We start from the raw sequence: 27,281 nt of genomic DNA, 5'->3' as shown, positions 1-27,281 counted from the left end.
ACCTCCGTGGCTGAGTGGTTAAGGTAGCTGGCTTGCCCCTCATTGATGTGGGGGTCGAGCCTCACTCGGGGCATTGAATTCTTCATGTGAAGAAGCCATTCAGCTGGCTTACAAAAGGTCGGTGGTTCTACCCAGGTACCCGCTCATAATGAAATAATGCACGGAGGGGCATCTTTGGTCTTCCTCAACCATCAAAGCTGGAAGTTGCAATATGACCTATAATTGTGTTGGTGCAATGTTAAACCCAACAAAATAAATATCTTCGTATAGATTTTATTATACAGAACACCAGCCTCTATACAGAAAAATTTCAGTCTTCTCAGTGGCCGCGTCATTGTATATTTATTTAGAGTTCACATCTAAAAATCAAAAAAGAAAAAATAGCCCAAATTGAAAAGTTGAAAATATATGAAATATTGTAGGTTTGTACGCGATTACACATGACAACTTGACAGAGCATCCTAGCACTATTAATGTATTGGAGCGTATGAATATCTACCAGGAAATAGTTCTCAGCATACTCTACAGGATCTTGCCGCTAAAGGTAAGTATGACACTTTATATATGGTCTAAGTTATATTTTGCATATTCTCTGCAACTGTTTTTCTCTGTCAATGAGGACATGCTAAAGAGCAGTAATAGGGCTTCCATGGCTGAGTGGCCAAGCTGGCTGACTTCAAAACACTTGCCCCTCACTGATGTGGCCCCAAAACCTACTTCGGGTGCAGAATTCTTCATTTGATGAAGCCATGTACCTGGATTACGAAAGGTCAGTGGTTCTACTCCGGTGTCTGCTCATGCCTGAACCAGTGCTTAGATGGGTGCTTTAGGTCTTCCTCCTGGAAGCTAGAAGGGTTGCTATGACCTATAACTGTGCCGATGTGACTGAAAACCCAACAAAAACAAAACAAAGACAGCTGTAACAATTATTATTGTACGTCCTCAAAAATTTTGTCACAAACAAAAAAGAAAACGTTTTGCATATGAAATAAAGTATTATATATACTATCATATGTATGCAGTTTGTATTACATACATATTGGAAATTACTAAACTGTGATTTTCATCTCATATTTACAATTTAATTTTCTCTTCCATTTAACAGTCTTTTGAATTGAAAACCACTTCTGTCTCTATACACTAGTTCGACTGTAAAAAAACATCTTCTAGCCAATTTTTCTTGATCTGTTGTAAATGTATTATGTTGTAAACTTCATTAAATATGCCATATATTAAGTAAGAATTACGTCTGCAGGATGGGTTTTCAGTCCGATGAGGCAGCTGAATAAAATATGCCATAAATTAAGTTTACTCAGTGTCTCAATTCTAAAGCCATAATAAATTATTAAAAATATATCTCTGCTGGTCCCTGATACCTTATCCTTTTTTTTCCAGAAATGTTCAAATAATATTCATATTTCAATAAGTACTTTTATGGTGTTTTTTTTCCCCGTTTTTATCAACCTTTCCCCACCCCCTGTATAACAAGTATATTAGAAGCATTATGAAAAGCAGAATCAAGTTGAGCCACTACAAGAATCAAGTTAAGCCTGCCCTTTTAACTCACTACAAGAGTCAAATTGGACTGCCCATTTAACTCAGTGAGTGAAGCACATGTTAGATTGGCTGTCATGTGACATGTTCTCCCTTTTTGCACTGGTATATTATCCAGATATACTAGTTAAGTTACATATCTGAAGTACTGCTGAAACCAAAACAAACTAGAGATGCTTTTGAGAAAAGCACATGTCTCCCACAACTGCTAATCATCTAAATTGTAAGTCAGTCTCTATATACTGTTTACTTAGAGCACATGCGAATGCGCTTTTTTGACACCAAAAGGACCCCTATACTACTTTTAAAAGTTGTCCTTTTGAGGTCAAAATTGCGCAAGAAATCTGAGCGTTTTTGGTAATTCTAGGGCCATAATTCCAAAGTGCCTGGGCCGATTTGGCTAGTTATCGAACTTGGTCGAGCACTTACTGGCAAACACATCTTGTTCAAATTTGGTGAAGATTGGATGAGAAATGTTTGACTTAGAGTGCAGACAAGCTTTGTGACAGACAGACACACAGACAGACAGGAGTAAATCAATATATGTCTCCCACACGAATGTTTGGTGGGAGACATGATAAGCATAGAATAAAGTTGTGTGTTGTGAACAGATTTTTTTTTTTCACTTAAAAGTAATATGGAGTATGCATATGTTTATTATGCAAATCCCTGTCAGCATAGTATGTATGGTTGCATTATATCATAAGCTTAATGAGATACCACAGTATTGATTAAATTGTAAAATATTTTATCACCAAATCTGTCTGTAATTTTACCTTGACAACAGGCACAACATGCCTGGATGATAATCAGAGTGAGCTAACTGTTGCTTTTAAAAAATATAACATCACATTTTCTAATTATTCTAGTGTATCAATAAACATGGCTGCTCAAGTTAAAAATAGAAAAAAATCTTCAAGTGACATCACTGGCTAAACTGTTGATACAATTCTAAAAATAGATTCACTCCAGCTGAGATTATTCGGTTTATTTTGATCTGTTGAGAAAAATGGCCACCAATTTCTATATATGCAGAGTCAATTTAAAATTTAAAAAAATGTTCTAGTCAGAAACTGCTTGCCTGATTTTAAAGTAACATCAGATGAATGTTTCTTGGGTGACAATTTAACCTTTAGCCTGCTTGCGATAATGATCCTGTGACCAGTGCAGGCTGATCATGGTCTGCACTGCATTTTTCGCTATTCAGTCGGTAAATTTTCAGTGAACACCCCTTCGAATAATAAATGGTATTGCCCAAATTGTATGATGGACAAGTTTATGATAGAAATTTAGCAGGGTAAATGTTAACATTCATTATTATATATTTGTCAAAAAGCATGGAATAGAAAAACCTGTACCTAGCATTTGCAAAACTGCATTCTCCAACTGCTGGTCTGATTTGAATATTTTCAAAGAAGTTCCTTAAGTGAGCTTTTACCAGAACTTTTTTCTGATAAAGTATTCTGATTTGTCAACAAACACAGATATGCTAGAGCTAAAAACAGAAACAAATTCAAACATCATCTCCTTTACCATTGGTCCAGTTTTAACCCTTACCATGCTGTACACGACTCATTCTGCTTTTGTGACCAGTGTAGATAATGATCAGCCTGCACATCTGTGCAGTCTGATCAAGGTCTGCACTGTTCGCCATTCAGTTAAGGTATCTTTTTGGTAAGCAAGCCTTTTAATAGTCAATGGTACTTGTGAAAGATGGACATGCTCATTATAGAAAAGAGGGGTAAGGGTTTAGGGCATGTAAATCTTCATGCAGATTTTGGTTTTACGTGTTGTATTTTGTAATTGTGTGTATAGTTTTATGGGATCAAAATTGCAATGATCTTAATTTTGATACTACAGAGTTGCAAATTGATATAAAAAACTGTGAATAAAAAAGAAATTAAAAAAAAAAAGAAGATTTAATGCCTCTTTCAGCAATACTGTGAAATATCACAAATCACTTGCCTGTTAGAGCAGACATTTAAAACTGATATCCGAAGTCAATCGCTTGCATGCTGTCATGTCTCCCTAAAGACTTTTGTTTTTAAAATGCAATTAAGTGGATTGCTTTATGGCAGACAAGATGAAATTAACTAATTGGTATGTATTGAAATGTTGATATGCATAATGTCAGAGAAATGACTTTTGAAATATTGTCATCTCATCTGTGAATGCTGGTATGTTGAAGACATTGACCTTAGAAACCATGTGGAATATCAGTCTTCTGTGGATGTCAGTACACTGAAGGACATTGGTTCTTTTTTTAATAAATGCATTAATTGTTTCTTGTTTAGAGTTAAAATATTGAAATTGAATCCAAGAACATAAAAAGTTATAAAAGGAGAACCCCAAAATTATGGGCAGCAAAATTATAGAAGTTGGACTGTCTGTCCCCTTAGTGTCTTTTTGATAACTGGGGAACACTTGTTAGGCAGGTTGGTCATGACTGGCAGATGAGCCTTGTTTGAGGTTTGTTTGTAAAAGGTAAAGGTCAAAATGATCTTGAGCTGAAAATCTATTTTAGATAATGATTTGAGAACACTTCAGCCTACAGTCATCAAATTTCAACGGATGATTACCTGTGGTCAGAAGATGACCCCTATTGTTTTGGGGGTCAGTAGGTCAAAGGTGTAGGTTACACGGTGAGAGACAGGAAATGCTTTCTGCCTTGAAACTTCATAGGATGACTGGCTGTGGCTGGTACATGACACTTATTGTACTGGGGTCAGCAAGTTATCATAGTGGTGTCCTTGGCTAAAAATAGGACATGAGGGGCATTAATATTTTACAGTTCTATCTTCTGTTAACAGGACATCATGCAAGTACTCTTTTAAAATGTGATTATTTAAAGATATCCATCGCTCAACTTTCACTAAAATATTTTGCCTCTAAATATTCACTCTTAATATACCGGGTAGAAAATCCTCTTCAAATGTATTTACCTTAACTAAATACAGTTGAATATCGTTACCTCGATAGCGGTTAGCTCGATACTCTGGTTAGTACGATGTGTTTTAGTCGGTCCCGATTTTTCCCCATTTATTTTAATGTAATTATTTATCATTACCTCGATATGATTAGCTCGATATTTTGTTTAGCTCGATAATTTTTCAGTCCCATCAACTTACCTGTAGTGTTTTTACACCTGGTTTCGTCGATATCACAGCGTGTCAAAAAAATATCCATGTTATTTGTAAGGTGTGAAAATCAATCTATTGTTGTTCGGCGATGAATTCATCGTAATCGAGATGGTGTGTGTGACTGTGTGTGTGTTTTTTTTGTTTTGTTTGTTTGTTGTTATTTAATCTTTAATCCAATTTAAATGTCAGGAAGATTGCATTTAATTCCCAATAATTAGTCTTGTAAAACAACGTGCAAGTGAGTAGGCTGTTTTCCAATATAACAACTAATTTGGACGAAATATTTTTTCTGTTTGACGAAGTAAAAATCTGGATTGAGTAACAATATTCATATTTAACTGGCACATTTTCGTTATTGAAGCAGAGTCAAAATGACTACTCAACTAGGAACATTACTGCTGCAATGCAGACTTGTTTAATAAGGAAGGAATAAAAATGCTAATGTTTACTCGTATATTTTGAAAAATTAAAGTTGTATGTATGTATGTACTATTTAATTAAGATGTTTTTATTTGTCAATAAAATTAAAATCGTATTTACATTTTATATTATTTCTTTCCCCTTTCAAACCCTTTGAAAAAAAGCATTGGATATAATAACAATATAGACGTCCGACACAAGTAAAAAGTAGTCCCAGATAGTCGATATCGTTACGTCAGATACGTCGATGCAATTTTTACAGTCCCTTGAATATCGAGGTAACGGTATGTAAACTAACTGTGTGTATTACAGAACTGTATTCATTATTAAATGTCATGCAAGAACTCTCAATTGTTAGAAAAACTTCCAGTTTTGTAGCGATAGCACGCATTTAGCTATAATTATAATATACTATTTTAAATGTAATATGCATAGTAGATCTACTACCTCTTGATAAACTATATGTAGGAATTGTTAATATTTTCAAAAGTAAATACTGGGCTTCCGGTACAGATATTTTATAAAATTTCTTGATAGAAATACTTCCCATAACCTGAACGATTTTATTTTTAAAAAAATATTAAAGAAAATAAAGAGCTTTTATCCAGGCATCTTAATTTTTCTTTAATAATTGTTCAATACAGCTCATTTCCATGACAGCTTGAAATGCTTAAAATGCTCAGCAATACTTGGGAAAACCTTTTTGGAGAAAATTTCTGTAATTTGAAGAGAAAATTCTAAATTCCAGAAGATTTATTTGCAGGTATATAGTTAAAAGTCACAATTGAAATATGCTTAAATTTTAGAAGTATTTTTTGGTTTACTTTAAATTGAATTAAACAAAAGCTGTTAAAATAGGAGAGGGCCATGGGGGTTGTTTTCCTATGAAAAAATGACAGCAGGAGTTTGTTTAGGGTTCTGCATCGATGATTTTCGAACTTGATAATCAATAATTGTATTGTGTTTAAAAACTCAATGTTTCCTATCACAGGGATACCTCACATGTTTTAAGTTGTTGTCACCATTATAAATATTTCTTGTAAAGTAAACTACTTACAGTTTTGACTATTGACTGGCAAGCCATTCAATAAGTAACTTATTACATGACGTAAAAAAAATAATTTTTCATTTTTTTCTTCAACTTGAAACTGCAGCCGAGCAGAATTTAGTGTTAACCTATAGAACGATCAATAGCAGATCTCGAGACTTTGGATGAGTGGTTTATATAAGGAGTTGGGGAAATAATTCTCCTTGCTGACTCATTACATGCCTTGTTCCTATGTTTTATTAGGCTATATGATAGAATTTAAATCTGTCAAGCAGTGCCTGATAAATTTCAATGTTACTCCAGTGAGCTATCCTCTGGTAAATACTATGTTTTATAATTCGACAATGTCATAAGGAGTGCTATTGCACTTGCCATGGTGTCAATGTTGGTGTAGGTTTAAAGTTTTTTATGAAGTCAGGTGTCTTCTTTGTTACTTAAGATATTTAATAGAAACTTGCTGACTACTTGCTCATAGTGACAATGTTCATTAGTGTGACAAGTTCTATAACTCTAAATGCAATATTTCCAGAGTTATGCCCCTTTTAACTTAGAAATTTTTTATAAAGTCCAATATCTTGTACATTAGTATGACAAGATGCGTAACTCTACCTGCAGTATTTTAAGAGTGATGCCTCTTTTTAATTTTGGTTACCTTTGTTTTTAACCTTTGCAGATACTATGTCAAAACAAGGTTATGGCATAAAGTGTCATAACTGTCACATGAATTTTTACAAAATTATGCCTTCTCTTGGACTTCTAGGTTGAAGTTTTGCATACAAATTTCCTTCTCTGAATTTAGTTTAATATTGCTGATATTGAATTGAAACTTTATACAAGTTACTGAGGTGAATGGTGAAAAGTGCATATCCTATAGTTCTGAATTGTATTTTAACAAAGTTATGCCCCATTTTTGGACTTGCAAATTGCAGGTTAAAATTTTGCATGGAAATTTCTATGTTTAAATTTAATGCGGATACTTTGCTGAAACTTAACACAGATGTTGGCAGCAACTGAGCAAGATCAAAGCATCAAGACCCATAACTCTTACCTGAATTTAAATAGTATACCCTCTTTTTTAGAAAAAAAAATACGTTTTATTTACAAGCCGTTGAACAGTTGAGCGTGCTGTCATTAGACAGCTCATGTTTATTGTGTCCTAACAAGACAGTAAAGCTAATTCTAGCTCCATTTACTCACAGAATTCCTGTACAGAGATCAGGCAAAAAAGGTTGTTAATTGCTTATCTCGGAAAGTCTCGCAGAATACGAGCTTAATCAATAAGATCGCGGATGACATTTGAGAGATATCCCCTTGTGATGTATTATATTGTCAAACAAAATACTAAATATCTCAAAGAAATTTCTAAACTACCATCCAGATAATAACAGCGTATTTTTGCAGCAGGAAATTAATTCTAGCAGATGGGAGCTAATGATTTATTGTAGGAAATTTATAAATGGCTTTTATGGTTTTGGAAATGTCACAGACAGCTCTTTATTTGGATAGAAAATACAAAATAATTGGGTTCTGCTATGATCTTCTTCACTTCATTAATTGGTTGGTCATGATGTCATCTCCTACTGCCAAAACTTCGACAATTTCTTTGAAGAGAATCCTAATTTAGTTAACCTTAACCTTGACTCTGCTAAATTTCTAAAATGGACTGTTCCATCATTTAATTTAAGCAATACCTACTATTCAAAGGGGTGTTTACTGATAATTTACTGAGGAATAGCAAACAGTGCAGACCAAGATCAGCCTGCAAGGATGTGCAGGCTGATCTAGGTCTGCCTTGGCCACAAAGGCAGAATCACTTGCCGCCAGTAGGCTAAATGTTAAGATAAATGTTGCAGTCATGTGTACTACGTACTGTGTACTTTAGAATGAAGGTTTATAATTATTGGTCAGATAATGTGTGTCATGCACCATCTTATCTCATTTTTAAAAATAATCATGTTTTTGAAAAACAGTCCTCAGAGTATCATTAATGTTTATAATCTAACAGGCACTCATCACCTTAGGAGTTGTCACTTTAAATTTATAATCGATGCTGACATTGATTGGTTTGTTAAAGTCCACTTTCCGTCATGTCTATGTTATACCCCAGTCACACATACGGCGCGGATAACTACGTCTAGCCACAGTTAGAAACGTAGCAATCCTTATCGATCCATACCTGAGACGTACCTTAAAGCAGTAACCCGTATCAATTCGTACCAATCCGTACAGCTCAGGTACGGATCGATACAGATTACTACGTTTCTATCCATAGCTAGACGTAGCTATCCGCGCCATATGTGTGACTGGGATATAAGCTAAAGTTTTGAAACTTACTATCATTAGGTGAGGTAGTAGACCAAGAACTATAACTCTTCTAATTATCATTCGATAAATTTCAGAATTTTCTGGAGCCAGTTTTTTTTTACATCAACTCAGTGTTCGCCCTACATGGAATGTTAGTGTGTTCTCTGTTTGCGACGGCATGGATGCTGAGTGGCTCGTGGCTAGGGGGAGCTCTGGCTGGATGTTTCTATCTCTTCAACAGGTAACAAATACGTCCCTCTCTTACTTTATTGATGCCTTTCCTCCTCAGACTTTGCAAACTTTAACCTTTAGCTTTCTAAATTTCTAAAATGGACTGGTTAATTATTCAATTTGAGCAATACCATTTATTATTTGAAGGGGTTTTCACTGAAAACTGACTGATTGAATAGTGAACAGTGCAGATCATGCAGGCTGTGAGTGAATAGTGAACAGTGCAGATCATGCAGGCTGATCGTGGTCTGCATTGGTAACAAAGGCAGAATCAATTGCCACCAGCAGGCTTAAGGTTAAAAATTCCTGCACCCTAGTAAAGACAAACAATTAAAATTGTACAGTGACATGTAATACCTAGCAAATAATACATGGAAAGTCACTGGCTTACCAAATGGGCCAAAATGCTATATGAACTAATAACAGCATATACACCAAAGTGTTATGAAAATTTGTTTTAAAAAATACAACAAAAATGAAAAATTGTATTTTTTGAAAATTGAAATGTTGCAGTATCAGGAGGGTATAGTGAGGAACAAAAACAATGCCAGTAAAACTCACGATAGTGTTTTCTGCACCAGGGAAAGAAATATGCGATGTATGATATATCAGGATATGAGCAGCTAATTTTTCTATTTGATTGAGTTTTTATTAGGCTTATACATGTATTTTTTCTTTTCTTTTAATTAGTTTTTGAATAGTTAATATTTGTTCTTTCAGGTTAGATACAACTAGAGTTGAGTATGTAATACCACTGAGGGAAAGTTTCTCACTTCCGTTTCTATGGTTACAGATTGCAGCCATATCGTTCTATTTGAAACCAAATATACAGAAAAGCCGGGAGGTATGTGTATTAATATGTGTATATAATACATTACAAGTGAGGAAGTTGTTACATTACATCCAGTTAGCCCAGTATAAATTCTGTCCTCTTTTCAATCTAAGGGGATAAGGGGTTTGTTCAATGTCCACAATAATCACACCCAGCTGGCTTGGTAGGTAGGGCACAAGGCTATTATTTTAGAGGTCGTGAGTTCTATCCTCCGGTGAGGCAGTTGTTCTCTGTGAAGATTTTATGGAAGTCATTTTGTCGCCACCTGTGATTTATGTGGGGAAGTTGTCAGTTACTTGCAGGGAAGAAATCAGTACTGAAATAAAATCCAGGAACACTGGTTAAGTGAGCTGACTACTTTTACATACATTGTATCTGAAATACTATTGAAATTAAATCTATATGAGCCGTGCCATGGAAAACCAACATAGTGGGTGTGCGACCAGCATGGATCCAGACCAGCCTGCGCATCCGCGCAGTCTGGTCAGGATCCATGCTGTTCGCTTTTAAAGCCTATTGGAATTGGAGAAACTGTTAGCGAACAGCATGGATCCTGACCAGACTGCGCGGATGCGCAGGCTGGTCTTGATCCATGCTGGTCGCATACCCACTATGTTGGTTTTCCCATGGCACAGCTCATATCTGTTTTAAAACAGAATGATACTATCTTTGCATCAGCTTTTCTGACAGAGGTAGCAGGACTTTATTGAAGCTAAAGGTGGAAGTTGCAAAGTAAAGGGAGCACTGGGGTTTCTGAAAAGAAGCATGTGCTTCAGACTACTATGGGGGGGGATTCTTTATCCCCAGGCCCTTAATGAAAGCCCTTGGTAGTTTCTGTAGTGTACATTTTCAATTTACTGTCATTTTAAAATAGAACAATGTGCAGTGAAAAACCTTACTACAGAGGAAGTATTTCCAGTTCTGCTTTCTGCCATTAATTGTATTTTATTACTGCAGATCAGTCACTCTTGGCAAAACTACAGAATTTTCTTTGAGAAATTTAAGGAACAATGAAAACAGGGAAGAAAATCACATGGATGTGACAATTTTGAAATTGGTTCAAAGCTGTTACGTCTTAAAAGAAAGAATGCAGACAGAAATAATATTCTATGACATCGGTGGGCAGATCTTGATCAGACTGCATGAATGTGCAGGCTGATCATGATCTGCCCTGTTCGCAAAGGCGTATGTCTAGCATGATGAGGGTTAAACTTTGTGTTGCATGTATACAATATACCCTAGATAGGATATTTTTACATTTTTTTTTCAAAAATAGCACTAAAATTTGCTTCTGACACAACTAATTGGTGTAGTGTTCATAAGGGGCTAACTGATAATTGTTCTGGATTCTAAAATTACCTTTTGGTATCAAAGGCATCATAGAAGATTTCGAACAGCCTGCATTAATATAAGATATGTATCTGTCTGAAAAAAAGATCTAATGATTTGAGTGAAAAGTAACATTGTACGTTGTTACAAACCTATGTCGAATGTCAATAATGTAAATTTGTTTTCATGTGACTGTTTTTCCGCTGCCCATTTTAGAAAAATGGACATTTAATGTGATGGTGTGTGTGTTTGTCTGTTGGTCCATGTTGATTTGCATCACAGATTCTATTGCAAATCACTCAGTCTCTTTGGACCCGTCGTTTATATGACTGAAAAATTGTTGAAAAAGACGTTAAACCCGAACACACACACACACAGAGTCTCTTTGGAAATCTAGCAGACGGTCATTTGAGAAAGAAGAATATACAAAAGTGACAATTTGAAATTTATTTCCAAGCTGTTACTGACATCTTGAGAATTATCCAGACATAAACATTGGTAACTGGAGACTTTCAGAGACACAACAACTTCTTTATGGGGCATAGACAATTCAGTCATTACCATTACATTTTGAGAAAAAAACAAAATAACAGTGACAATTTTGGATTTCGTTCAAAGATATTAGTCGGTTCCAGACGTAAATAATATCAGTTTGAGATTTTGACAGACATAAGAAATAGTTCTTGTTTGAAGCAGACACACTCAAGCTGTACAGAAATGTTCCCGAAGGTATATAAAACTGTCTGTGTCACACGTTAAAGCTGCTGTTGTCAAGTTACCAGACCGATTATAAGCATCAGATGTGATGGTAATTTAAAAAACGACCCAAATTTGAAAATTTAGATTCTGAAGGAATGTGGTTACTGTGACTCATACTTACTGCTGAAATTGCTCAGAGAAGAAAACATTTTGCTTTTTTTTTTCTTCCTCTAAATTGCGTGGCAGCTGTAATTGGTACCGTGTAAGTTTACAACCTCCAACTGTGAATTTCTCTATGAAATTTGTATAAAAGTGAATGTGAAAGTTGTTTTTTAGACATATATATTCTAACATCTGTTAATGACACCTTACAGGAATGAATACCTCCATACAAAGACATTTTCTTTCCCATTTGATAAAATGCTTAGTTAATAAATGTTGCCAGAGCATCAACCTTTGTACAAAAAATATATTTTAATTCTCCCAGTGGTGGTTGCTCTGGAGAAGTTGAACTGTATACTAACTTACTGGTACCTCTATACCTGTTTCTTGTTTAGAAAATTGAAACAGCATCAGTACCATTAAGACATTTTCTTTCCAGTTAGAATTGTTTAAGAAATAATAAGTTCCCAAACGTGGTTTATCGTAGAATAACCCGAGTTTTGAGTTCTTATGCGTAAGAATATACGCATAAGAACTCAAAACTCAGGTTATCCTGCGATAAATTACGTTTGGGAATTTGTTATTTCAATAGTAACATGACATACTAGTACAACAGTGTTAGAAAAAATGGTAACTTCTTTTTACGACCGTGCTACGTACCTGGATCGGATGACGTCATTGCACGCGAGTGGTTTATTGCAGAATAACCCGAGATAGATTTAGCTCTACATGTATGTAGGTTTTTTGCTGGTCGTGTTAGAATAGTAAATTAACAGCCTCTATACAACAAGCATATCTTAGTGTTCTGTGTCATGTTTACTCTTAAGAGATTGCACTGTAGATAATTGTGTAAAATACGAACTATGGAAAGGCGGCGTTGAATTTTTTATAGGTATTAATTATGCATGATGAAGATACATTTTACTATCGAAATTACTTTATTTGATGGATTGCTGAAATTATACTTATAAACACGCTTTTATGTCTCTTTAAGTGATGAAAAAACGGTTATAAAAAGTGAAGTGTGTTGGATTTTATAACCTTCATTATGCTGTAAAAGAGCTAGTTGACACTATAACATTAATGACCTGCAGTACCAATAGATCAGGGATGAATTGCCAAAGTTAATGTTGTTGTCATTTACAATAATTTGTCTACACAAACTAACCTTAGATTATTTTTCATATGGTTGAATCAGTTAGAAATAGCAAGGTCATGTTCAGAGAATGTTGAGAAAAAATATGCCTGCTGAAAGCAGTGGTTAGATACTGCTGAAAGTGCTGGATAGAGTGTGCTGAAATAGGTGATTAGATACTATTATTTTGCTGAAAGCAGTAGTGAGATGCTGTTAAATGCAGTGGTTAGCTACTGCTGAAAGACGTGGTGAGAGTTTGCTGAAAGCAGGGGTTAGCTACTGCTGAAAGACACGAGTTCGGTGAAAGCAGGGGTTAGCTACTGCTGAAAGACATGGTGAGAGTTTGCTGAAAGCAGGGGTTAGCTACTGCTGAAAGACATGGTGAGAGTTTGCTGAAAGCAGGGGTTAGCTACTGCTGAAAGACATGGAGAGAGTTTGCTGAAAGCAGGGGTTAGCTACTGCTGAAAGACATGAGTTTGGTGAAAGCAGGGTTTGGCTACTGCTGAAAGACGTGGTGAGAGTTTGCTGAAAGCAGGGGTTAGCTACTGCTGAAAGACATGAGAGTTTGCTGGAAGCAGGGGTTAGCTACTGCTGAAAGACATGAGAGTTTGCTGGAAGCAGGGGTTAGCTACTGCTGAAAAACATGAGTTTGGTGAAAGCAGAGGTTAGCTACTGCTGAAAGACGTGGTGAGAGTTTGCTGAAAGCAGCGGTTAGATTTTGCTGAAAGCAGTAGTCAGATACTGTTTAATGCAGTGGTTAGCTACTGCTGAAAGACATGGTGAGCGTTTGCTGAAAGCAATGGTTAGATACTGCTGAAAGAAGTGGTTAGAGTTTGCTGAAAGCAGTGGATATATACTGCTGAAAGTGTTGCTTAGATACAACTGAATGTGATTTTTAAGTACTGGGTAGTTCTGATCTTGAGCATGTCTCGTCCGGAAGAATGAAGGAGGTGGCTTACCCTGTCTGTCTCCATGTTCTCCCAAATCTACTTTGAAATTATTATCGGATGACTGGTTTTCATGGATTTTTATTTAGGGTAATCTGCAAAACCAAATTCTAGCGAACAGTCAAAATTCTTGCATATTTTATCTATAAAGTCCACAAATCAAGAGCTTCATTGAAGTGGCCATTTTGGCCAAAATCACAGACAGTTATGAGAACAAACTTATGTGAATGACATTGACCAGTTTAGGTGATTTTGATGCATCATTTTACAAATTATAAGGATTTTATATGACTGTCTATGTAAGACAGGCTCTTCTGAAACCAAGGGACAGATTGGAATGGAAAACCAAGCTCTAGTGAGGGTTTTTTTTTATTCACGCTGTTCAGAGAGTTGGGAAAACACCTGCCTCACTCAGGTAGACATGTCAGATCACAATTTTTGCCTGCTGTTAATATTATTGCAGCATTTTCAAAGATATTATAAATAAAAACATTAATACATTAGTCCAACAACAGGAAAGCTGAAAAACTTGTTAATAACCAATTTTCTATTTCAGAAATTTTGTATAGGACTGATAATGGCCAGTACCTTCTTGTTCAGTCTGTGTTGGCAATTTAATCAGTTCATATTGTTGCTACAAGCATTGGCCTTGTTTGGTGTGTGGATCCTAGACATGGTACCAGCACACAAGGTAAATATTTAACCCATTCATGTTGTTGATAAAGTGATTCGGGTGAGCTAATGTGATCACTCACCATTTGTCTGTCCATCCACAGTTTCCTTCAAACGGCATTTCCTCTGAAACAGTGTGGTAGAAGTTGAGGAAATTTGGCCTGGATGTTTCTTGGGTGTTTCCCCCACCCCCACCCCACCTGAAAACATCTCCTTAACTTATAGTCCAATTTTCAAACAGTTTCACAGAAATGGTCTTTCTATGACCCTCTACCAATTTTCAAATTATTCTGATTCATCAAAAAAAAAAATGACTACCGGGGGGCATGGTCACTTTTCCCAATATATATACTATAAATAGTAAAAACTTGAAAGATCTTCTTTTCTGAAACTGCTGGCACAGTTTTAAATCAACTTCTCACAAATGATCCATTGGTAACCCTCTACCATAATTTGCAAAAAGCATGGCTGCCAGAGTGCTTGATCACTTTTTCCCAGTATGTACTATGTGAAAACTTAAAAGTCTTCTGACATGAAACTGCTAAATTATTAGCATCTGTCAAAAACCTTTGCTCCAAGGAGGGGTGGTTGCTTTTCCATTTATGTAAAAAAAAATTCTTGTCAGAAACTGCTGGCCTGATTTTAAAATAACTTTACACAAAATGTTTCTTGGTGACCCTTTACAAAGATTATACAGATTATTAAAAAAACATGGCAGCCAGGGTGTGTGGTCACTTTGTGCTATATGTGTAATGTTGCTGAAACTTTCAAAATCTCATTACCTTCAATCCCCATCCCCCAAACCAACCCACGGGGTCTCTGCAGCAATAAACATTTCTCTGTGGTCTTGACCAATACACCATGGAGAAAAAATTAATAAAAACAACTTATTCTTATGTATTTTCGTCATTTATAATCTGTCAGTAACTAAGTTTCAAGGTCTTCTTAAGACATATAGCAATAGTTTCCTGATATCTAAAAAGATTCTTTTTTTCTGTTGTCATATTATCTGAAGGTCAGTGCCTTTAAAAACAGGATAGAAACAAGAAGAGATGTAGTCTGCCCAGAAATTTACTGTGTCTTCCCTTGTATCATAAATCTTGATATGAGACAGATTTGACCAGATAGTTGTCTCTTCAATTTCCGAATAAAATGCACTTTAACTTTCTAAAATAACAGTTCTTTTCTGCCAGTTTATATTTACCAAGGTTTTTAGTCATAACTTGATACACTGAAGTTAAAGAGAGTGAGTTAGTTAGATGCTTCAAAACAATTTAAACGATTTTTAGATGTGACAAACTCATTTTAGTTAACCAATACTTCAGTTTTAATGTTAGTCAATGTATTTTCTTGTCAATTCAGTAAATATTTTGCTTGTGTCTGAAATAAAAACAGAAAGGACAGAAGCAATACAAAAGAATCTTTACTCAGCAAATCAAGATACACCCAAATCAATGCAGTATTTGTAGCATTATCTAGTAGAACAGTAATATAGCCGAGGAATTACATGTATACTTTTAATTCTGTTTTCTATAATGATACAGTGCTTCTGTATAAACCTTAGTAAATCACCAACTATCGTAGACCATTTGGCACTTGTTGACAAATTGTTCTAACATTTCCAGGTGCGTGTAGTTTTACTGTCACAAGCCTTGTCACTGTTCCTGGTCTGTCTGCTACAGAGCATCAACAAAATGATCCTCGGGTCTCTGGTCATGAGTTTTATTCCGGCAACATTTCTGCTTATGTATTTCAAGGTAAGTTGTCCACTTGCAGTCTGTTTAGATATCACTGTACGTGTGTGTTTCTGCCTCAGTGTCTATTTCTGAGTTTATTTAAAATCACCCTTGGTTACACATCTTGGCAACTCCTGAAGAAGAATTATTGTCCTTTTATATTTCAAGGGATAAAACAAGAAATAGAGTCCTTTGGCCAAGTGGTTAGAGTCACTGTCTTTAACCCTTATCATGCTGGACTCGATTGATTCCGCCTTTGTGACCAATGTAGATCATGATCAGCCTGCACATCCATGCAGTCTGATGATGATCTGCACTGTTCGCCATTCAGTCAGTATCGGACAAGTGCATTATAGAAATTTAGCAGTGTAAGGGTTTAACTAAGCAAAAAGGATACCGTACAGAAGATGATTCAGCTGTAGAAGTTTCTTCTTGTTCTTTTACCTGCAATGCACCTAGTGTGCGACCTAGATTTATAGTCGAACCTATAAGCTAGGTAATAGTTTTATTCGGAGGAACAGGCCTCAGAAGTCAGGTATTTTACTTACGGATCAATGCATCTGTTTTTACATTTTGCCAAGCTAGTGCATTGAAAGGTACACATGAACTTTGTCCATTTTTGTTGAAAACAGGGGAAGGATCTCAGCTATTCATTTAGATGGGGTACAGTAATAGGAGAATTTTTTCTGAATTAAAGAAAATGTTAGTGTTTCTTTGAGCCATGGTTAATCATCAACTATGACTGCATTACAGCCAGCATGGAAAGCTGCTAAAGTCATTGACAGTGATGGATAGTGCAACATATAAAAGAGGCTTAAAATTTATTAGTGGAGATCAAATTTACAATGCCTTGTTCTTGTAGTCAGGTGTGTTACTTTTGCTTGTATTATTTAGAATAAAATTTATACAAGTTGAATTGAACCATTTCGTTGGAACAATAATTCATCAATATTTGTATGTTGTATTTTCAGGGTGACAATTTAACGCCGTGTACGATACCAAGCAGAATATTTAAGGTGGCGTTCTACAGTTTTTCCGTCTTGTTGCTCATGCTTGTCTTTAATCTGGCAGCAAAGGTAAAAATTTATTTTATAATGAAAATATTGAAACAATTTAGTGGATATACAGCTTTATGCTTTTTACTTGCTAACAAAAATAGAAAGGTGCCAAGTTTAGATATTTTAGCAATAAGAAAGTGAATATGGTAGAATTACAAACTTATTCTTGGTCATTATAGTCTTGTAACCTTATCAAAAAATGGAAACATGAAAAAGCAAGCTTAAACATAGATTAGCACCTGCAAAAATCTGGTAGGTTATTTCCAGCGAAACCAGCTTATTTTGTCTTATTGTAAGTTTTCAGTTTTTATTGATTTTTTTAAAAGAAATTTACTTACCCATTAGCACAAACAAAACAGGCATTCTTGTCAGTTTTTAAGTTATAACCATGTAATAATATTATTATAGTTCGGTGCAGGCAATATGTCCTTTGATGCTGTTTGTAGAACATTGTTTTATAGGGAGGGTTCTAATTATTATAACAACACTCATTCGTTCTTTTTTCAGACTGTTCTAAATTTAGAAGCAGATGAGCATATATTCAAATTTTTACTTAACAAATTTGGAATCGGAAATCCAAGGTAATATAATTATCGTAAAAACACTCTACAAAGAAAATACTATGAAATCTTTTATTTTTGTGAGGTCTTATTATTGAGGATTCAGTGGTTGAATCAATACACACAATTTAATCCCAGTGAGCAGGTAAAATTCTGTTTTATTCTATGTTCAAAATTTAAAATCCTCGAAAACATATTTTTGCAAAATGGCCATTTCAGAAAAAACCATTTAATTTGGAGCTCATGAAGTTAAATGATTCCACAATTCAAGACATGAAAAAATACAAGAGCATAAAAAAGACTCTTCGAGTAATATTTTACTTAAAGCAGTTAACTGACATATTTTTAATGTCTCCTAGGAAATCTGTAAATGGTCAACCGTCTATTGCTCACCAGATTCTTTGATCATATCGAATGAAGAAACCCAGTCCTTATAAACAAGTAGAATTCCCACAGGCTTATAAACTTTCGAAATATACAAATTGTCGTCCCCATGATTTTATTCCAACAGAATAAAATTATTTCACAGTCGCATACTTTCACAGGAAAGTGCAGTGTAGGACCTAGTTATTGGAAGTTCATCAAGATAAAAAAAACTGCAGAGTTAAAAGTAAGAGATGAAAAATTAATTATTAATGATAATGAAAACTTAATTGTAATTGCTTCAAATAACCCCTGGCAGGCATTTGGAATTGTAGGAATGACTTTCTTTGGAGAATGAAAGGAGTTAAGAGATACACATGCGATTCTACCAAAATATTTGCAATTACACTTGGAGATATGTGGCAGTATTCATTAATTTAAGATTGCCAACTTCAAATCACTTGGCACTCATTGATGTGGGTTTGTGCCTCACTTAAAGCGTTGAATTCTTCATGTGAGGAAGCCATCCAGCTGGCTTACCAAAGGTCGATGGTTCTACCCAGGTGCCTGCTCGTGATGAAATAATGCACCCGGGGTCTTCCTATACCATCAAAGCTTGAAAATCTGACTTATAATTGTGTCAATGTAATGCTAAACCAAACAAAATAGGGTTACATCTATGTTTATTTTCAGAGATTTTGACTCAAGATTATACCTGTGCATTGAAGCGTTTGGTTTTCTACAACTAGATACATACGAGAGAATGTCAAAGCTGCTGGTGTTCCCTCTATATGTCGGCACTCATTTAACAATTCTCATTGTGCTATTTATAGCGGTCATGCAGAACTGGAGGTATTTAAAAAAAAAATCTTTGTAATAAATATGCAGTTTTAGAAATAATTCTATTATAGTTATAGTTTTTAAAATAATTATAGTTTTTGCAGTAATTCTTTAATACAGCTTTAGAAATAATTCTATCTGTTGAAATAATTTTATCCTATATTTTTAGCTTGACTATCTATAGAATAGTAGAGCTATTGGACTCGCTCATGTGTCGGCGTCCGCGTCCCAATTTGGTTAAGTTTTTGTATGTAAGCTGGTATCGCAGTAACCACTGGTCGGAATGGATTGAAACTTCACACACTTATTCACTGTGATAAACTGACTCACACTGCACAGGTTCAACTCTATTTTGCTTTTTTACAAAATTATGCCCCTTTTTCGACTTAGAAATTTTTGCTTAAGGTTTTGTATGTAAGCTGGTGTCTCAGTACTCACTGATGGGAATGGATTGAAACTTCACACACCTGTTCACTGTCATGATCTGACATGCAATAAGCAGGTCCCATAACTCGACTGTTTGTTTTTCAAAATTATGCCCCTTTTTCCACGTAGCAGTTTTGGTTAAGTTTTTGTATGTAAGCTGGTATCTCAGTATCCACTAATGGGAATGGATTGAAACTTCACACACTTGTCCACTGTCGTGTGCTGATAAGCACTGTGCAGGATCCATAACCCTGTTTTGCATTTTTACAAAATTATACCCCTTTTCGACTTTCGTATTCATTCATTTTACAAGGCTGTTGAATAGTTGATCGTTGCTGTCCTCCGACAGCTCTTGTTTAAGTTTATTCTCTGTTTTTAAATAATTCAGTAATAGAGTTTTGGAAATAATTCTAGTTTTTGAAATCATTCTAATATAATTTTAACTACAGGACACATTACTTTTGCACAGTATGCTATAAATGTATACAGTAATTTTTGTGTACTTCTATATGTTTGTTTTGGATATTATATAATTTCGAGGTAATGTAAGCTGAAAATTGAAATGTTGACATTCCCAGCAGGAAAACTTGCTTAGCTGACATTTTAATTAATTATTTTCTCGCAATCTGAGAGGATTGTAGAAAATCTCAGTGTTACAGAGACAATATCCCTCTGGCTTAACTCACTTGCAGTCTAATATCCTGATATACCCTGAAGAAAATTAATTTTCTGCCTACTTTCTGTTGTTCTTTTTTTTTTTTTGCTTGGCATTCACTTCCATACGAGTACTGATTGAGCCTTCTTAGGTGCTCATTTTAAAGGGACTCGTTCATTCTGTCTGTGGTAAAAATGTGATGGCCTCTGATAACTTGCTTACAAAAAATAAAGCCTTTGACTTTGAAGAAGTAAATACTTACTTTGAAATGTATTGATCAGAAAAGTTTTCAATAGGATTTATTGAAAGAAAGTTTTGCAAGTGCATTTATTTTATGAAATAAATTTTAGCAAGCTTTGTAATAACATTTGAGCCGCGCCATGAGAAAATCAGCATAGTGCATTTGCGACCAGCATGGATTCAGACCAGCCTGCACATCCATGCAGTCTGGTCAGGATCCATGTTGTTTGCTTTCAAAGCTGATTGCAATTAGAGAAACCGTTAACGAACAGCATGGACCTTGACCAGACTGTGAGGATGCGCAGGCAGGTCTGGATCCTTGAAGGTCACAAATGCACTATGTTTGTTTTCTCATGGTGTAGCTCATTTATCTCAGTTCTCATAGCATTAAAAGAAACTTTGTTCATTAATTATGTTCATGAATTGTTTACAATTCAGAAAATATTCATTTCAGATTCTAACAGAATTTAAACCTAAATTTATTTCAGTAACCATAGTTACGAGGAGGGTCTCAAAGATCATCCAGCCAAACATTCCCATCTGCTCTCTTCAAGACCAGATCTTGCTTTTCATGCGGGTAAGTTTATGACGGAGGTATCGCAGCAGAACAGCATAGCAGTTTTTAGCTCACCTGAGCACAAAGTGCTCAAGGTGAGCTTTTGTGATCGCCCTGTGTCCTTCTTCGTCCGTTCGTCCGTTGTCAACAATTTGACTGTTAACATTCTAGAGGTCACAATTTTGACCTGATCCTAATGAAACTTGGTCAGAATGTTACCCTCAATAAAATCTTGGACGAGTTCGATATTGGGTCATCTGGGGTCAAAAACTAGGTCACCAGGTCAAATCAAAGGAAAAGCTTGTTAACACTCTAGAGGTCACAATTTTTGCCTAATCTTAATGAAACTTGGTCAGAATGTTACCCTCAATAAAATCTTGGATGAATTCAGTATCGGGTCATCTAGGATCAAAAACTAGGTCACCAGGTCAGATCAAAGGAAAAGCTTGTTAACACTCTAGAGGTCACAATTTTGCCCCAAATCTTAATGAAATTTGGTCAGAATGTTACCCTCAACAAAATCTTGGACAAGTTCGATATTAGGTCATTTGGGATCAAAAACTAGGTCACCAGGTCAGATCAAAGGAAAAGCTTGTTAACACTCTAGAGGTCACAATTTTGGCCCAATCTTAATGAAACTTGGTTAGAATGTTACCGTCAATAAAATCTTGGACGAGATTGATATTGGGTCATCTGGGGTCAAAAACTAGGTCACCAGGTCAAATCAAAAGGAAATCTTGTTAACACTGTAGAGGTCACATTTATGACTATATCTTCATGAAACTTGATCAGAATGTTAATCATGATGATCACAAGTTCCAGTTTGAATCTTGGTCATGTAGGGTCAAAAACTAGGTCCCAAGGTCAAATCAAAGGAAAAGCTAGTTAACACACTAGAGGCCACATTTATGACCATATCTTAATGAAACTTGGTCAGAATGTTAATCTTGATGATCCATAGGCCAAGTTCAAATCTGGGTCAGGTGGGTCAAAAACTAGGTCACCAGGTCAAATCAAAGGAAAAGCTTGTTAACACTCTAGAGGTCACAATTTTGGCCCAACTTAATGAAACTTGGTCAGAATGTTACCCTTAATAAAATCTTGGACAAATTCGATATTGGGTTATCTGGGGTCAAAAACTAGGTCACCAGGTCAAATCAAAGGAAAAGCTTGTTAACACTGTTGAGGTCACATTTATGACTGTATCTTCATGAATCATGGTCAGAGTGTTAATCTTGATGATCTTAAGGTCCAATTTGAATCTGGGTCATGTAGGGTCAAAAACTAGGTCACTAGGTCAAATCAAAGGAAAAGCTAGTAAACACTCTAGAGGTCACAATTTTGACCCAATCTTAATGAAACTTGGTCAGAATTTTACCCTCAATAAAATCTTGGACATATTCGATATTGGGTTATCTGGGGTCAAAAACTAGGTCACCAGGTCAAATCAAAGGAAAAAATTGTTAACACTGTTGAGGTCACAAATTTGGCCCAGTCTTAATGAAACTTGGTCAGAATGTTACCCTCAATAAAATCTTGGACGAGTTCGATATTGGGTCATCTGGGGTCAAAAACTAGGTCACCAGGTCAAATGAAAGGAAAAGCTTGTTAACACTGTAGTGGCCACATTTATGACCATATCTTAATGAAACTTGGTCAGAATGTTAATCTTGATGATCTATAGGTCATATTTAAATCTGGGTCAGGTGGGGATCAAAAACTAGGTCACTAGGTCAAATCAAAGGAAAAGCTTTTAACACTCTTAAGAGGCCACATTTATGACTGTATCTTCATGAAATTAGGTCACCGGGTCAGATCAAAGGAAAAGCTAGTTAACACTTTAGAGGCTACATTTATGACCATATCTTAATGAAACTTGGTCAGAATGTTGATCTTGATGATCTTTAGGGCAGTAGGTCAGGTGAGCGATACAGGGCCTTCATGGCCCTCTTGTTAAGTTCTGAGTTTGGGTTTCTGTGAATGCATGACAAAGTTCCCCTTTCTTGCTCATTTTTGATTAAGTTGGCAAAATTCTGCTCTCCAGCTTCTTAAATACAAACATAAAATATTCAAAATACCACTTACATGAAATAAGGTTTACAAAATGATAAAGCTTACCAATGTTAATGAAGTTTAAGAGGAGCCACTATGTGTGTGCATCTTTGCATCCGTGATAAGTTGATAACTCTTCTAAGGATGAGTGGATTGAATTTATTTTTGGTACACAGGTTTGTAATCATAACATACCGGTTGATAGGTTACAATCTGTTTCTTTTACACTCCCTGAAGGTGAGAGTGCATAGTTGCCACATTGTCCATCTGGCAGTCCTGTCACACTTCTTGTCTGGAGCATAACTCAAAAAGTATTGAAGATACTGAGTTGTAATTTCACACAATGATAGAGCTCATTGAGAGAAAGTGCAGTGATAAGGAACCACAACTCTAGGTGGTTCTGTTTTGTAATTATCTCCCTTTTTTGTAAAACAAACTTGTCAAGAGCCTAGGTACAAAACTTTGAAGAGGAAATGCAGTGCCAAAGATTCATAACTCTAGCTGACCACATTCTTGAATTACCTTCCTTATGTGAAAAGTGTTTGTACAGAGCCTAATTTGAAAACTGTAAGAAAGAATGACTTTATACTTCACACAAATATAGAGATCTTTAAAAAGAAGTGCAATAACCAGGACCTGTATCCCTAGCTGACCCCATTTTGAATTATCTCCCTTTATGTAAAAAGCCTGTCATGAGTCTAAGTCCAGAACGATGGAAGGGATTGACTTGATACTGTACATATAGATTGAGGTCAGTTAGAGGATGTGCAGTGTGAAGGAACCATTGGCCAACCTGACCCCATTTTTGAATTATCTTCCCTTATGTGAAAAAGCTTGTCGAGGGCATAATTTGAAAACTATATGAGGGATTAAATTAAATGTAATGCTTTACATATAGAAAGAAATCAGTGAGAGGGAGTGCATTGTCAAAGAACAATAATTTTGGCTCACCCTGTTTTTGAATTATCTCCCTTTATGTATGAAGACTTTCCCCGGGGTATTACTGGAAAAGAACATATATAATTGAATCAGTACTTCACACAATAATAGAGGTCAATGAGAGAAAGTGCAGTAGCTTAGAACCATAACTCTAGCTATCCTCATTCTATTCATCCTCCACAAACAGAAGCTGGAAATTTCCCCAGATGACGTAAATTATGTTGGTATGGCTCTAAATCTAACAAATCAAAACTGTAGCAGATGTGATTTAGAAAAAAAATAATATAAGTGTTCAGTCAGCAGAAAAACAGAACACGGAATTTTTAATTCTTTGTTAAACAGAAGATGGCAATTTTTTGTGCCTAATGGAAAATAATCCATTCTAAATAAATTTTGAAATTGGCTTTATTTTCATGAAATTTCATGTTTTGGTAGATGTGTTAACAGGAGAGCTTTTTGCCATGTATACCATTACCAACCATAAATAAAAATAATTGAGCTGTGCCACGAGAAAAACAAACATGATAGTGGCTTTGTGACCAGTCTGGTCAGGATCCATGCTGTTTGCTTTCAAAGCCTATTGCAATTAGAGAAACCGTTAGCGAACAGCACTGATCTTGACTAGACTGCACAGGTGCGCAGGCTGGTCTGGATCCATGCTGGTCGCAAAGCCACTATGTTGGTTTCCTCATGGTGCAGCTCAATTATAGTGTAAAGTTTTGTAGTTTTTGCCAGCTTTATTAACAGATCAAGATAGAGACAAGTCTTTACCCAGGAGCACTGGCGCCAGATCAGAAAGAAAATGCCTCTGTACATGTTATACCCTACCCCTAGGTATTCTATAAGAACCATGGTCGTGAACGGGAAAATATACTAACCCATTTCAATCGCGTATTTCATATCTAAAACACGCAGTTCAGTAAATGTGTACTATTGATATTAAACAAGTGGTAATTTATCTTCCATTGTGTACCGGTCACATTTCTTCAATACTTCTTATCTTAGAAAAACAACGTGTAGTTTACTGTTTTTCAACGTTACACAAAAAAACTTGCTTGAACTTCCCTGGTGAAGTTCCTTTCTAGATTACAAAACCATTCTGATTGGCTGATGTGAAAATGTATGTCAGTCGTCATTTTACTACACGTGTACGCTAAAATGTTTATATGCAGTATAAATGTGCAAAATGAATTAAATAAACAGAATAGATGTATACCAATGTATGATTTCAAATTCAAAATCATATACAAGATGAATTTCATTCATCATTTCGAGTCTTATCGTAAAACTGAATATATTGCATTATGTTTTTGTTTGTTTACATTTCGCTTAACATGTGCACACTGCGTGACCTCTAGACCGGATGTCATTAGGGGAGTTCACGCAATTTTTTTTTTTCTGTAACGTTGACTAAAGCTTTAAAAATATATGGAACATCTCAGCAATATGGAATATTGAGACAATGTGACTGGTGCACGATGGAAGATAAATTATCGCTTGTTTAATATCAGTAGTACACATTTACTGAACTGCGTGTTTTAGGTATGAAATATGCGATTGAAATGGGTTAGTATATTTTCCCATTCACGACCATGGTTCTTATAGAATACCTAGGGGTAGGGTATAACATGTACAGAGGCATTTTCTTTCTGATCTTGCGCCAGTGCCCGAGAGCTGCTAAAGCTGTCTTTCAAAAATGTAATTAATTCCAATTGGTGCCATGCCGACAGGATAAACACATTCATATACTTTAGAGATGTATGTATACTGGAGCTCTCTTTGAAAATTAACAAAATTCATCAAGTACTCAAATAGTTATATAAATTATAAACTATATTTTTGACCAACACTTAGGACTACTCTATATGAAGAATAAAGCCCTTTGTCTGATTTAAATTAACTCCCTTTTTATTTATTTTTTCTTACCTTATTTTACTGTCATTTGACCTGTTTGGCCACATGACACAAACCTGTCCAGTCTTTGCTAAGTATATGTTGACCAGTTGAGGTATTTGATAGTACCTTATTGTATGTAACAACTGCAGTCCTGTAATATGTAATGACTAAATAAATGCAAATACAGGAAATTTTTTCATGAATTCGACCCAGACTGTATTTACACCATTAAATTTATTATAAAATAAAAGAAGAAAAAAGCTGGGGTTTCTAAGAAAAATTGACATAAAACTACTATTTATCAAAAGTCATCAAAAATTTGACTTATTGAAGAAAAATATTTAAACACTTTCTTTCTGCTTTTAAGGTATTATACACATTTTTGCATTCATCAGATTAAATGCTAGATTACCAGTTCCTAGTACAACCCAGCTTAAAAAGTATACCTTAAATAACAAAATGGTACCAGATGAAAAAAAAATAAGTGGAGTACATGACCAACATAAAGTTTATATGCTACTTTTTAGCTCCACTATTCAGAGAATAGGGGGGCTATACTACTCGCCCCGGCGTCGGCATCGGCGTGACCCTTCTTGGTTAAAGTTTTTCGGCAACCTTTGTTTTTCTGTCATATCTTTGTTACTATTGCTTATATCTTACTGTTACTAAACATAAACATTGTCCAGTATACAAACAAAGTATGAGTAGGGGCTGAGCCCATTATACCCAAGGTCAAGGTCACCAGGCTGTTATACTTAGGTTATTTTTAAGGTTAAAGTTTTTCGGCAACCTTTGTTTTTCTGTAATAACTTTGTTACTATTGCTTATATCTTACTGTAACTTCACATAAACATTGTCCAGTATACAAACAAAGTATGTGTAGGGGCTGAGCCAATTATACCCAAGGTCAAGGTCACCAGGCTGTTATACTTAGGTTATTTTTAGTGAGCAATGCTCAGGTGAGTTTTTGTGATAGCTCGATGTCAGGCGTCTGTCTGTCGTCTGTCAACATTTAGCTTGTGTATGCGATAGAGGCTGTATTTTTCAATTAATCTTCATGAATTTTGGTCAGAATGATTACCTTGATGAAATCTAGGCCAAGTTCGAAAATGGGTCATCTAGGGTCAAAAACTAGGTCACTAGGTCAAATCAAAGAAAAACCTTGTGTATGCGATAGAGGCTGTATTTTTCGATTGATCTTCATGAATTTTGGTCAGAATGATTACCTTGATGAAATCTAGGCAAAGTTCAAATATGGGTCATCTGGGGTCAAAAAGTAGGTCACTAGGTCAAATAAAAAAAATACTTGTGTTTGCTCCAATTTTAATGATACTTGGTCAGAATATTTTTTTCCATGCAATCACTAGGTCTATGTTTACACTGTTATGGTGTATTATGGTGTGTTTCTCAGGTGCGCAACCTAGGGCCATCTTGGCCCTCTTGTTAAGGTTAAAGTTTTTCGGCAACCTTTGTTTTTCTGTAATAAC

The 27,281-nt window shown here is 35.5% G+C and overlaps 1 protein-coding gene across 2 annotated transcripts in view; it reads left to right on the top strand.

The window, feature by feature from the left end:
- Window positions 1-27,281, top strand: part of LOC123551335 (probable C-mannosyltransferase DPY19L3) — a 104,764-nt gene that overhangs the window by 38,295 nt on the left and 39,188 nt on the right. For both annotated transcript variants that reach the window (XM_045340193.2, XM_053540838.1), the window contains 9 exons: window positions 423-544; window positions 8,562-8,707; window positions 9,418-9,541; window positions 14,358-14,492; window positions 16,099-16,230; window positions 17,181-17,285; window positions 17,775-17,848; window positions 18,884-19,042; window positions 20,840-20,928. In XM_045340193.2, coding sequence (XP_045196128.2) covers window positions 423-544; window positions 8,562-8,707; window positions 9,418-9,541; window positions 14,358-14,492; window positions 16,099-16,230; window positions 17,181-17,285; window positions 17,775-17,848; window positions 18,884-19,042; window positions 20,840-20,928 — 1,086 coding nt within the window. The remainder of the gene's footprint in view (window positions 1-422; window positions 545-8,561; window positions 8,708-9,417; window positions 9,542-14,357; window positions 14,493-16,098; window positions 16,231-17,180; window positions 17,286-17,774; window positions 17,849-18,883; window positions 19,043-20,839; window positions 20,929-27,281) is intronic.

Source organism: Mercenaria mercenaria, chromosome 4 (genome assembly GCF_021730395.1).
Source record: "Mercenaria mercenaria strain notata chromosome 4, MADL_Memer_1, whole genome shotgun sequence".
Taxonomy (NCBI): Eukaryota; Metazoa; Mollusca; class Bivalvia; order Venerida; family Veneridae; genus Mercenaria; species Mercenaria mercenaria.
The sequence above is the reverse complement of the archived record's forward strand: the minus strand, read 5'-3'. Positions and strand labels throughout refer to the sequence as shown.